The sequence below is a fragment of the Alosa pseudoharengus genome, unplaced genomic scaffold (genome assembly GCF_046254945.1).
Source record: "Alosa pseudoharengus isolate Yale_2024_CS ecotype anadromous, Long Island Sound unplaced genomic scaffold, YU_APseudo_1.1 YU_APseudo_1.1_scf_4, whole genome shotgun sequence".
Classification (NCBI taxonomy): Eukaryota; Metazoa; Chordata; class Actinopteri; order Clupeiformes; family Clupeidae; genus Alosa; species Alosa pseudoharengus.
The window spans coordinates 38,542,482-38,556,244 of NW_027468774.1; the positions used below are offsets into that span (position 1 = coordinate 38,542,482).

At 42.4% G+C, this 13,763-nt stretch overlaps 1 protein-coding gene across 1 annotated transcript in view; it reads right to left on the minus strand.

Annotated features, from left to right (window-relative positions):
* Positions 1-379: 379 nt before the first annotated feature.
* Positions 380-13,763, minus strand: part of LOC143102544 (cytoplasmic phosphatidylinositol transfer protein 1-like) — a 29,456-nt gene continuing 16,072 nt past the window's right edge. Inside the window, exons 9-11 of the mRNA XM_076266201.1 lie at positions 10,409-10,472; positions 1,246-1,342; positions 380-763 (exon numbers count right to left, since the gene is read on the minus strand). Of these exons, the coding sequence (XP_076122316.1) occupies positions 1,260-1,342; positions 10,409-10,472 (147 nt within the window). The 3' untranslated portion in view covers positions 380-763; positions 1,246-1,259. The remainder of the gene's footprint in view (positions 764-1,245; positions 1,343-10,408; positions 10,473-13,763) is intronic.

Sequence of the window (13,763 nt, forward strand, 5' to 3'; positions counted from 1 at the left end):
CAGAGATCCTCTGTTTCAGTCCCTTGAGGCTGTTTATTCCGAAACGATATTTCACAGGGAAAAGCCAACAACAGAGCAGTCTTAATGACCAGACCGCGCCGGGGATGTGGAATTTGGGCATTCATTTGAAAATGTCCCCACCAATATGCAGGCACCTCACTGCTCATAGACATAATAAAACACACATCCATCTGCACTTCTGAGGTCTGTGTGTGTGTGTAATATGGAGCTCCGTGTTTATCATCCTCACTCATGGGCATTACACATGCAAAGCACACACACACACACACACACACACTCGCATGCACGCTTTATAACATCAATATAGAAAGAAATGTGACACAATAATAATAAAAAAATTACAATCTTGGCAATCTCATTCTTTTTTGCTCATTTATTTATACAATCTAGCAGACAGGACAGAGAAGAAAACAGAAGGGGTGAGTAAGAAAGCCTGGTTCTGTACAGGAGGGCTCTTTTGGTCTGGAGGAATGTACTATACGCAGCAAGAGAATGGAGGAGAGGGGGGGTGATGAGGGAGGATGCAGTCCAGTTACCCCCCCCACCACCAAACCACACCACACACCCCACCAGGCTCGCCTCTACCAGTAGTCTGCCCCAAGCCGCCGCCACCACCAGCTCGAGCAGGAATGTCTGGGGGTGAGCGCAGGCCTTTAGTGGACTGAGCTTCCGCGTCGGCTGAGAGAGAGGTCTGCTGTCTGTGGCTCAGGTTCTCCTCACCTACACCATTAGTTGGACTGCTCTGCAAAGATACCGCACACACACACACACACACACACACACACAGAGAGAGAGAGAGAGGGTGAGGTGATTTTCAACACAAAGTGTTCATGTCACGCCACATGGCTGTGTGGATGCTAGGGTGAGGATCAGGAAACCAGAACGCAGCTCCGTTGGCAGGGATCGCGGCTGCATCAGTGGATCAGATCTGTCTCGCTAACAGCAGGAAAGTGCATCCTGAGGGCTTTGCTTTTTTAAAGTGGGCTTTTACTGAGCTGAAGTGAAACCCTGCAGAGTGTAAAAGAGAGGGAGTGTGCGTTCAGCTTTTTAGCTCTATCCACTGGATGGCACTGTTAGTTCAATGACAGACACACACACACCCCCCAAAACACACACACACACACACACACACACAAACAGAACTATTATTACCTGCACCAAGTTGAAAATCCAGCCTTAGACTTTTACATATACTAACACTACTAATGATACGACAATGCTTACATTTGGACTAGTGATTACGTCTCTCTGCATCCGATCTTCTGATTAGTGGCCACATGCATGTCATCCTCAAACCTCCGCACATCTTCGAGGGTCATAGCTACAAAACAGGACACAAATTGATTACACATCTTATCTTTATGTTTACACTTGTATAAAACTGATAGGGCAGTGGTAGCGCAATGACTAAGGAACTGGGCTAGCAAGTGGCCAGAAGCACATAACGCCAAGATGGTCCAGGTGAACTGCCCCTGTAATGGGCCTATGTAAGTTGCTTGGACAAAAGTGTCAGCTACATACATAGGTAACACTTCATAATAACTACACACTACGAAGCATTTTTTTAGCATTTGTAAGCTGTTAGCTAAGGCTTTTTTAAAATTCTCATCATCAACTGTAAACACAGTTATAAATGCTTTGTTCTTGGTAAAATAACCCATTTAAAATGTGTTAAACACATACATTAATGATTCGTTAGGGTGTTGATAAATGTCTGTACTGTAATTCATGATTAACTCAGGAGTTACAAGTAGTTAGTTAAGTATATTTTGTGTGTTGTATAACTGTTTACAGATGACTTACTGATGAGAATTAATGTTAGAACAATGCTTTATAAATAACATCTGATAATTAGTTGCCACAATTAAGATCAGGTAGTTCTAACGTATAGCAGCAGAGGCCAGGGCTATAATGTGACGAATCCAAGGAATAAAACTATAGTTGCAAACACCAGCGAGTGATATTTCTACAATTAAAATCTTCAATCAAATCCAGAAGCTGCCAACAGCTATTCAGGCTGAACAGGTGAAGGGCTGTCAAAAAATCCTACAGCAAACCCTTAAAGGATGCCTGTGCCAACTTCCACATCCACTTGGTAACCTTCTGCACAGAATATGCTATAATGAACACCCCTCTGTCTGCAAAATAAGTCAGCTTAAGCTTTTTTGTGTGACAGTAAACCCAATCCATCTGCTTCCCTTTAAGGCAATGTGTGTGTTTGTGTGTGTATGTGTGTGTGTGTGTGTGTGTGTGTGTTAGAGACTGCGTTATACTCAATGCCTTACATCAGGATGGCAAGTGAAACGTCTGATTTTTTCCTCATCTCTCCCTCTCTTGCACTTTCTTTTGTTCACTCTCTCTCTCCCTCACGCACACACACACACACACACACACAACAGAATACTCTCAGACACTTTGATCTGAGACTTTCTGTGTATGAGTGTGTGTGTGTGTGTGCCTGGGAGTGTCAGAATGCAAATCTGTATGTATGCCATCCGGGGAAAGACTGGGGAGCCTACCGCCATACCAGAATCTCCAATGAGAAGAAGAAGAGGAGGAGGAGGAGGAGGAGGAGGAGGAAGTCGGGAGGTTAAGGAAGCAGTGGAGAGAAGCAAAAACAAGGGACGGGGGGCGATCTGCCACACAGCGTTACCATTTATGAGGTCAGAGCCATTCCCCTGCCCGTGGCCCCGGAGCCAGTCGGAGGCGCCCTGACCTACATCTCCAAGAGAGACACCGAGCCAGCAGCAGACCTCTGCCTCATGCGCCAGGGAGGGTGGAGGGGAGGCAGGAAGGTGGGGGTGAGGGTGGGAGAGGTGGAGGAGGGAGAGATAGAGGGCTTCTCCAGGCCAAGCAGTCGCATCGCCTTACGCTCATAAATATCTGTTGACAAGCTGAAAACAAGCGCAACTTTCCCATGGCTCATGTTCGCCGGCCTCCACGCCCCCCCTTCACATGCAGGCATTCTCACACACTCACTGACACACACACACACACACACATACATACACAGAAAGGCATGCACTACCTTCATCACAACCCCCCACCAACTCCAACGTCACTGAAGCACTGGCCACTGTCTGCTCTGCAAAGACACGTGTGTGTCACACACCCACACTTAAACTCATGCACGCACGCACACACACACACACACACACACACACACACACAAACTCATGCACACACACACACAAACACACACACATGTTTACATTCCCACACACACTCAGTGCAGAGACTTTCTAATGAAGACACAGCACTCAAAGAATCTCCCATAGAAATGTATACACAAATATGGCAGTCGTCTACACATATCCTGCCCCTTCAGCTGCCAAAAGTTGAATACATTGTGCCAATCATGTGTTGTGATCTCGCAGCTGGAGCGAGGTTGGTGTCGTGAAGCCTTGTGCACGCGCAGTTCTGCCTGAAATAGATGCCCGATAAGTGCCCAAAACACGTTGCAATATGGTCACCGAGTGGAGGGACTTGTTTAAAAGGACTTTGCTCAGTGCCTCTCTTTATAACCTCCTTACACACACACACACACACACACACATACATACACACAGAGATAGAGTCTGTGTAGCCCTTCACTTCTCTCTCTCTCACACACACACACACACTGAGTCTGTGGAGCCCTTCATCCCCCACTCTAACTCTCTCTCTCACACACACACATTTAAACTCCCACACACACTTTGTGCCTTTTTATACTCCCCTTACACACACACACACATCTTGAGTCTGTGTACCCCTTCACACCCCTCTCTAACTCTCTCTCTCTCACACACACACAAACACACACACACAAAAAAACCCTGAGTCTGTGTACCCCTTCAGACCCCTCTCTCTCCCACACACACACACACACACACACACACACACACACACACACACAAACAAACACACACACACACTCTCTCTCTCCATCAGCCTCTTTCTTATCTTCCCCTGGCGCTGATTACAGGGCTGCTCACCCTTCTCCCATTCCATTGCTCACGCTGCGGCCTCTCCATCAGGCCCACCATACATCACCTTTCTTCCAACCGAGTCAAGATGGCACCGTGTAATCACAGAGTTCCGCGCGCACACACACATAAACACACTCACACACTCGCTCCGCCAGGCCGACGTCAGGAGACCCTGACTTCCTCGGGCCCCTTCACAGAGGCACACACGAGAGAGCAAAAGTGTCGGGGGAGAGAGAGAGAGCGCCGGCCTCGCTTTCTTTCACAAACCGATGATCGATGTCAATGGGATGCTGGATAATGACAGAGCCGAGCACTGTTAAAAAAAAAAAAGTGCTCGAAAGAGAGAGCCAGGGAGAATAGGAGACTCTGGGCACTCACACAAGGGCTAGTCAACCTCGCCCAGCCCTAAAGACAAGCCCTTACATCTCCAGGTCGTCTGGTTCATCTCAGGCCAGATCACGTTCCGCTCACACGGTGAGACGGAACAGGACGTGACCAGACGAGACAAAGCTGTTTTTATGAGGCCCTTTCATCTGTGTGTAAAGGGCATGTTACCAACAGCTAGGAGTTTTCAAAATATTTTGTCTTTGTAAAAATCTGAACCTTTTAAGACTGTAAAAATCATTCCGCTCTGAATCCATATTGGCATTATTGGTATCTTTTCATGAAAAAAAGAAAAACCCTCAGTTTTTGTTTGAAACTGTGAACTTTACAAAATTGCCATTAATGCAAATTAGACTTTGACTCTACAGAATATTTTGACTAATAAAACAAATGAATGGCATTGACAAAATAATGGTACCCTTCACCTAAATCTATGTTGCACTTTAGAGGCAATTACTTCCAACAAATGGTTTCTGTAGCTCAAAGACTTCCGCATCCATAAGTAGTTTTGCCCACTCTTCTTGAGCAAACTGCTCAGTCTTCTTTCATTGGGTGCATGTTTGAAGGGTGCCTTCCGCAGACTGCATGTTTCACCTTTTTCAATGGGATTTAGGTGTGGACTCATAGCAGGCCATTTAGAATAGTCCTCATTTTGTGCCCTAGCCATTCCTTGGTGCTTTTAACTATGTGTTTTGGGTCATTATCCAGGGTTCCCAATCTAAGTCAATACCATGAAAAATACTATGAATTTCCATGACTTATTATATAATGAATGCTATAATATACCGACCAATGATTTCAGAGCAGCCGCGTAACGTTCAAGAATCTTTTACTTTTTTAGAGCGGGAGATGAATAAATGGGCATTGAATAAACAAAGTTGGGCTACTCAAGCAAGCAGTAAAGCTAATAACCGGATATACACCAATTCTGTGTGGAAATATATTGTGTTATTGTATTTTGGCAAGTAAATTTTAAACTGCTACAACAAAATTCCATGAAATTCCCTGACTTTCCAAAATTCCATGAAATTCTAGAAATTCCATGACCTGGGGGAACCCTGATTATCCTGTTGAAGGATGTGTGACCTTCGACCGAGAGTGAGCTTTCTGACACTGGGTTGTACGTTTCACTCCAGGATGTCTTCTGGTCTTGAGGTTTTATTGAGCCCTGGGTCATATGCAGAAAAGTGGCACCAAAACATAACCAAGTCTCCTCCATTTTCCAAACCAGTATGATGTTTTTTCTTGGACATGTTTTTTTCTCTGTGAGCATAAAGCTCCAGGTTTGTCTCTTCAGTCCAAAGGACATTTCTCCAGAAGAATTGTACTCAATCAATATGCATTTTAGCCAATTCCAGTCTGGAAATGTTATGGCAGTGGAGTCCTCCATGAGCGATGAGCGATGTGGCCAATGTGGTGATGAGACAGTGATGTAACTTGACATTGGAGTTCACCTTCTATGGCTCTTTATCTTCCAATTTGCACTTTCTATCTGTTCAGTCTAGGGTACATTCTTGCAGCCATATTCAGCGAGGTTGGCTGAATGGTCCCATGCACCTTAAACTGGTTAATGAAAACGTTCAACTGTGGTCACCAGAACATCACGTTGCTTGGAGATGTTCTGATAGCCTTTACATGCTTGTCTATAATTTTCTTTCTAATCTCCTCCGGCAACTATTTCCTTTGATTTCTCTGGTCCATGTTCATTTAAGTGCAATGATACACGAGAAAACTGTTTTGAATTTCATCACTTTTTGAGGAAGCATTCTTTTAATCATTTGTAAGGGCACCAACAAATTTAGCCATGGCTGTATTCCACATCTATTATTACTAACACAGCTACTATGCTTCATAGCATCTTACTAATCTTATCCAGTTACAAATGGAACCGCAAGGGCAAGGCCATACAGAAAGAATGGCATGACTATTACAAGTGGCCAAGAGCATGGTATGATTAAGGCTATTAAAACACTTTAGCAATACATGATCTGGCAACAGGGAGTGGACAACAGCAATGTAATGTCAAGGGCCCTATTTCCATGGCAGAGTGCTCTACACACTCACGCAGGAATATCCACTTATGAAGGAGGAGGTCTATTTCGGTTCATGCAGAATGAAAACGTGGAGTGTGGCTTGTCACCAATAAGCTCACGTGAAGCAGAACGTAAATAGAAAGACATGGTAATTATAGAACCCTCTTAGCCAATCACCAACAAGCAGTGAATGCCATTGTATTATGGACTTGTGCATCAGCTGATAGAAAATAGTAAACCAAGAGGTTCTGTGCACCAAGTAGGGTGTGACTGCAGGAATTGCTTGATGAAATCTACCATTCACTTGGTTTGGCACTGCTTGCATTCGTTTGCATGTGTGTGTGTGTGTGTGATCTAACCAAAATCTCATATCATGATATCATTGAGTCCTAATGCTACATAAAAAAATATTTATTTTCGGTTCATTTATTCATTTATTTTTTGTTGCTATGTTGATATCACTAATGGCATGTATTGATATTTGCACAGATCTAACTTCATTACTGACATTATTAGGTGGTATAATTTATTAAAAAATACATATGGGCATTTTCATTACAGTAAGATTTAGGTGTTTGCTATCTTTTTGAGTTTGCTTTCTTTTTGACATTTTGGTTTGGACATTGTTCAGAGCTTAAAGCAAAGACAAAGTCTGTACCATATAAGATTATCAGACATTTTTGAAGATTGCTGGCCTATATCCAGCCCATTTTCAGAACTCATGCCTGAGCCCTGATACATTAGCCTACTTATTTTGTGTGCATTGATAGCTTACTCTTAAAAGCTGACAACAAATTTATCTTCCATTTGTAATAGCATACTCAGATAATGATTTACATGTTCATATGCACTGTTAGTAATAGCAGCCTTTGACACTTAGGCCTACCACAGACCAGCCCAGGAGCCTTTTAGAGCCCATGTTAAGATTGTCTTTGTTGGACCAAACAATAAATAAACTTGATTGAGACAAACAATATTTCAGACAACATTATTAAATAATTCATTATAGACTAGGTTTGCATGTGCAAAGTTGATTTCAAATGTTTTAATCGGCACCCTATATGCAGAATCTGCTGTTTAGTTTGTCTAAACCAATAGGCTATTGTTGTCGGAACAGTGTTCACATTAGCTTACATGTTAAACTATGCTCTATAGGGATACTCCAGATGAGGCTATTTAGAAAGTTATTTTTTTATTTTTAAGACAGCAGCAGCATCATGTCAATCATCATAGCTTTCGTTTCTAAACACCCCATGCTACCAGTTTAGGAGCACCTGTTGTCTAAAGCTATTCATTAGCCTTCAGGTTAGGCCTATAATGTCTGCCTATTTGCTTCACCTTTTGCCCATCTTAATGGTTCAAACTTCACATATTCTCCATCAAATAGACTTGATATAGCCTAGGCTACATGTCTAATTTTTGACATGCAAAAATGCAAGTGGTTTAGTCTAATATCGCTCATGTTAACAACATTGGAAGAAGCTTCATTAGGCTACATAGCTGCACAAATAGATGCATGTCAGCGTTTTTTTCTAACACAATTAGAATTTTGAATTCTCAAAGTTTCATCTAGCCCCCCTGTCACATCCCTAGACATCTCTGCTCATCGACTCGCATCACTATTCCAGCTGAAAATTAGGACGCGCCACCTATCTGAGCTCTGGCATAGCAGAGGCTAGGCCTACTTTCACTTTCTAAGAGAATGTGTGAACAGAGACAGGAGAACTGCGATAGTTCGTTTTTTTTGTACAGCAAGACACATTTTCCCCATAGGAATCTATTATGATACCATGTCGAAGCAAGGGATAACTTTAATCCCTGAAAATTATTTTTATTTTTTTTGAGGGTAGTTGCCCGGGCAACTTTATCCCTGCCCTGTGCAGGTACCTGATGATAGGTCTACTGCAGCCCAACTCCAGGACAAGATTAAAAGCACATATGCATTGCACTGTGCATAAGACAGGTTTACGTGCCATACAAAAGTGACATATTTGCAAAATGCGCCGCATGGACTGAAATGAAAGACATTTCCACAACAAAGAAGTTTCATTGGGTGCATATTTTCAGAGAACTTATAACTCAACGTGCCAACTCATGCCATGCTACACTCTCAAATCAATGAATCATTAACTTTGCCATGTGTTTGTAAATGTTTGTGTGTAAGTAGTGTGTGTGTGTGTGTGTGTGTGTGTGTGTGTGTGTGTGTGTGTGTGTGTGTGTCTGTGTGTGTCTGTGTGTAAGTTCACCCTTTGAATCACCCAGTTTGACGCAAGCCCATGCAGTGTCGAGGACAGACAGAGCAGCAGCAGGAGGCCCAGTGAATCACAGCGCCACTTACAGGCGTTTCCAAACGCACCGAAAGATAAAGCAGCAGTGAGGAGACAGGCACAGTCACTCCCCCTGCCTGCCCTGAGCCACCCATCAGGAGGGGATATAAGAGTGCGTCCTCCAAATCCACCATCCCAGTCATGAGGAAAATGAAGAGTTCAGATGCAAAGCCCTCTAAATCTGTCTGACGACTTTTCTTTTTTTTTTATTGGTTTTTGCCTACAAATCGATATTTCAGACCAGGAAGAAAGTGGTATTTACCGTTTAAATGAAGCTAAATTATTTGATCAGCGTATACTATGTGTGGAGAGCATTCACTCGCCATCATTATTTCATTTTTGACAGAGGTGGCGTTTAGAGGCTCTTGCATCTGAACTCTTCAAATAGTCTTTACCCATAACCCCTTTATTTTCCTCTCTCATCATCTGAACTCTTCAAATAGTCTTTACCCATAACCCCTTTCTTTTCCTCTCTCAACTGGCAGAACAAAACAAATGTTTTTTGCTTCCCATCACCTACTCTTCCACAGCACAATATTAAATAAAACAAAAGAGAAAAAATGGTAATAAAAAAGCTTCTTCTGCACTATGATGATTTAAAACACTAAAAACGTCCTTGTACTGTGAGAAATCAAAGGAGGACAGCATCACCATCACAATCCACTTTATACTTTTTAACTGGGTTTTATTTAGACAGCAATATGGAGACTTTCAGTTTCAGAGGGAACCATGACATGATTTTGGCACATCCGTGACTCAACAGTCAGTGAGAACCCGTGGGAAAAGCATAGATGGTGCAGTAATACCATAACAAAGGTTAGCACGTTTGACATTTCTCCTTTCTCTGTCTGAGTAGCACTTATCTTAAAAAGCAAGGCCCTCTTAAAACCACCCAGTAGAGTAGACAATCACTTCTTCATTAACAATGCATTACCCAGCGCTAGGCTTGTGGTCCGCAGTAGAGCACAGAGGGTTCATGCAGGCACCACACAGAAGATAGTTTGACGTTCCTCACTTATCAAATGCTGCAAATACGCACTTCCAGGTTTAATATCATAGAACAAGGATGAAACCCTTTACCAAGTATACACACCCCAACACCTGAATTTGCCCTTCACTCATGTGAAAGCAGGAACATTTGAAGCTGCCTTTTAGCCCCACAGATTTCAAAAGGACAACAAACACAATGTGTTCACGTGTCAAAGTTCACGTGTTTGAGACGGTTCCAAAATGTTCATAACTGAATACACGCACACAATTCCTTGCCATGAATATGTAATGTAGTCTAGAAACTGTAGTTTCAATATTGATACCAACCTTTAAATTTCCTCCAAGGGAAGAATCTATGTCCAGAAACTGCAATTTACCTCATTCTAAAAACAGCGAACGCATTCAAATTTCAAATTTGATACACAGGCCACTTTGAGGCTTCCATTCATTTTGATGAATGGGGATAAAATTATCTTTATTCTCCCGCTGTATTATTATAATCATAATGCATACTGTTTTAGCTATGAACGTAATTGTGGCAACTGCGCAGGAAGATTTGAAAAACAGCTCATCTAGCGTCATGAATGTTTCAGACGGCCCCACACCTGTGTGGTTTTCAGGGACCATAAAAGCTGTGATGAGACATTCAGAGGTGTTAGTCATTCAAAAAGGGCTTACTTACAGTACCACTCATCCACCCAGGCAAACGCCTGCCGGTGTCCAACCAACAACACGTCCCTAATTACCTGAGAGAGAGAGAGAGAGAGAGAGAGAGAGAGAGGAAGAGAGAGAGAGAGAGAGGGAGAGTGTGAGAGAGAAAGAGAGGGTGAGTGAGAGAGAGCAAAAGAGTGAGAGAGAGAGGGAATGAAAGAGTGGGAGAGGAATGATGACCTTGAGTTAAAACCATTTTCATTCGCAAAACTCCCGAGCACAAAAGGACAGGAGTTACAATGCACAGGCTATTATGACTCTATTGAAATGGGCAGGCATTAGAGAGGAGATCAAAAGTAGCCAGACATGAAGGCCGAGGTGAGGGGTGAATGTGGGACTGTGACTCTTTTATTTAAAAAAAAAAAAAAAAAAAAAAAAAAAAAAAACACAGGCTTTTGGGAGGTTCTGACTGTAAGGTGTTACTGGGACCTACTCAGTCATCACAGGCCGAAAAGGAGGTAAAATTGGGTGTGAATTGAATCTGTGAATGCTAATCTGTAAACTCCCTCTTAGGATGTGCTGAGGTCAGAACACCTCTTAAAGGTCTGCCAATCAGCATTAAAACAGTAGTAACGCAGGGATCATGTGCTGACAGATCCACAGAACACAGTCAGGCACAATGCCCAGACAACAGACAAAAAACACTGAAATAAGTAAATAAATAAACAGTAAATGAGAAAGCGAAATACAAAACCAGATAAATAGAAAGAAATGTGCATTATACACTCACACATTCAATGCACACACATACAAACAAATCCACAGACGCAACCATCCATGGATCAAGTGACAGAGACACACGCACACACACACACAAAACAAAACAAAACCCTGCCCCCCCACTCTCACACAAATACGCAAACAGTCATAAATAAGCGGTGCCATCCGGCAAGTGGTGGCATGGAGGACAGCCGGCTCCCTGGAGATATTTAACAGCAGAACAGAGCCCTCGAGTGCGGGGGGAGATTAAGAGGCGGGCTTTTTACGACCCGACCAGTGCGGAAAATATAGTGGAAACCTGCCGCGCTTTCATATCGCCGCTGCAATAAGCAGCCTGGTTTAAAAACAAGTGTGTGTCAGTGTTCTGCTTGTGCTCTTTTCTCCTCCCGTAGTCCTCCAATGGGGTTGGGGGAAGGGGAGGGGTGCGTGGTGTGTTGATGATAGGATGATATTTGGGTCAGGTCTTGAGTCTAGGCATAGTGAAATACTCGTGATTCGACTAGTAGCACAGCACAAGAAATCATGGATTCAATTCCCATGGCTCAAGGGGCATGTCGTCGGTGTCCGGATAGAATATGGGTCAGGATTTAAAGGCGCTAGTATGGAACTGTAACACAACCTGTAGCTAAGCAGGTAGACATTCGGGGACAGACAGGAGTCAACTACTCAATCCCCGATTACCTAAAACAATATCATACACCTATCCAACACACCACCCCTGTGTTGGCTGAACTACACTGGCTCCCTGTTTCCTATAGAATTGATTTTAAGGTTATGTTAATTACTTACAAAGCTCTGAATGGCATAGCACCTTCATATATCTCTGAGCTTTTAATATCTTATCAACCACAAAGGAAACTTAGATCATCCAATTCTAATCTTTTAATTGTACCCAAAGTGCTCCACAAGCAAAGTGGAGAAGCTGCTTTTATCCATTATGCCCCAAAACTATGTAACACCCTGCCTCTGCACATCAAGCAGGCGAGTTCAGTAAATATCTTTAAAAAAGATCTGAAAACATACCTGTATAGGAAAGCTTTTAGTTAACTCATCTTATCCTGTAGACTATTTTTTCAGATTATTCTACATCTGCTGCCATTGGAGGGCGCAGCCAGCCAGAAGCAGATGGGCTCCCCCTATTAAGTCAGGTTCTGCTCAAGGTTTCTTCCTGGAATATGGGAGTTTTTCCTTGCCAGTTGCCATATGGCGTGCTTGTGGGGGGTAAAGGGTTAAGGCTGCCAGTCTTATGACATGTTGTTTTCTATATTTCTATATGTAGCTGATTGGATCATAAACGGCCAGAGCAATGAAGAAAAGTGAAAGTGATTGATAATGACTGACTGACTATTATCGTGTTACATGCTTCAAATGTAAAGCACTTTGAGCTGCATTCTGTGTATGAAAGGTGCTATACAAATAAAGCTTATTATTATTATTATTATTATTATTATTATTATTATTATTATCCTGTGTTTCTACTGTAATTGCTTCAGCAAATTTCAGATGAAAGCAACTATGACTAGGTTGTACCAACAAGGATTCATCTTTAACCTAGATTAAAATCAAGGTTCATCTTTAAATCCCGCAGTATAAATTTTCTTTTTTTTTTTTTTATTAAAAGGTTTATTTTTAAACAGTTCTTTAAAAAAAAAATTTACAGCACACCTGGTTAACCTTTAGTCCTTTTGCTGCTATAAACATTTATAACAACAACAATCATTTTTAAATTCCAGATAGGGGTTTTTAAACTTACATATGAGGTGGTTTAAATGCCAGGATGTATTCTATGCCAGCATATATGCTATGGATAACGGTTTAGCAACAGGAAGGGCTACTGTACTGCATATTCAGACCGTGTGTATTGAGAAGGCCAATATCATCAACACTGCAGCACAGTAGTCAGGATCAACAAATGACAACCCCTTTTGTGCTTTGCTTGGAATGCAGGCATCTCAAGGCCATCTGGTAGGGACATCCCTACCATGCCTATCTGAGGACCGCTCTCTCCAGCTCTCAAACGCCAGTGGAGAGACAGTACAGCACACTGCAGCAAGAGGCCTCATGGGCAGAGAGTGTTTGGAGGGGAGAAAGGAACGTCTCCTTGGCTTGCGAGCGAACAAAGCCAGAGGCCCAATCTCGACATTAGGTCATTGCTGCAGTGTCAGTGTTGTACAACGTTGGGCAGAGACTTGGAGTGAAGAGGGATGAAGAGCATTCCCATGAGGGCACAGAGGTCGAGCTGCAGGAGTAGACTGCATACTGCTGCCACTGCTTAGAGACAGGCTGTTTGGAAAACCTTCACTGAGAACTATTCCGCTGCATAATGTGTAGGAAGTAAAATTGAAAGAGGAATACTGTACGTTTAATAAATCTAATGTACATAACTCTGCAATTGGATTTTAAAGTAAAAAAACAAGGATTTCATGACAACTTGAACTTAACTGTTTCTTTAGTAATTATAATAGTTCAATCTATTGCTGTGATGTACAATGTTAATTTTACTGAAATTTTCTTTTGTCTTGAGTTTTCATCTATATATAACAACTAATTACAGTCACTATTATTACTCACAGTTGCCTTGGTTTCTTCCTTTATGTAATAAAATT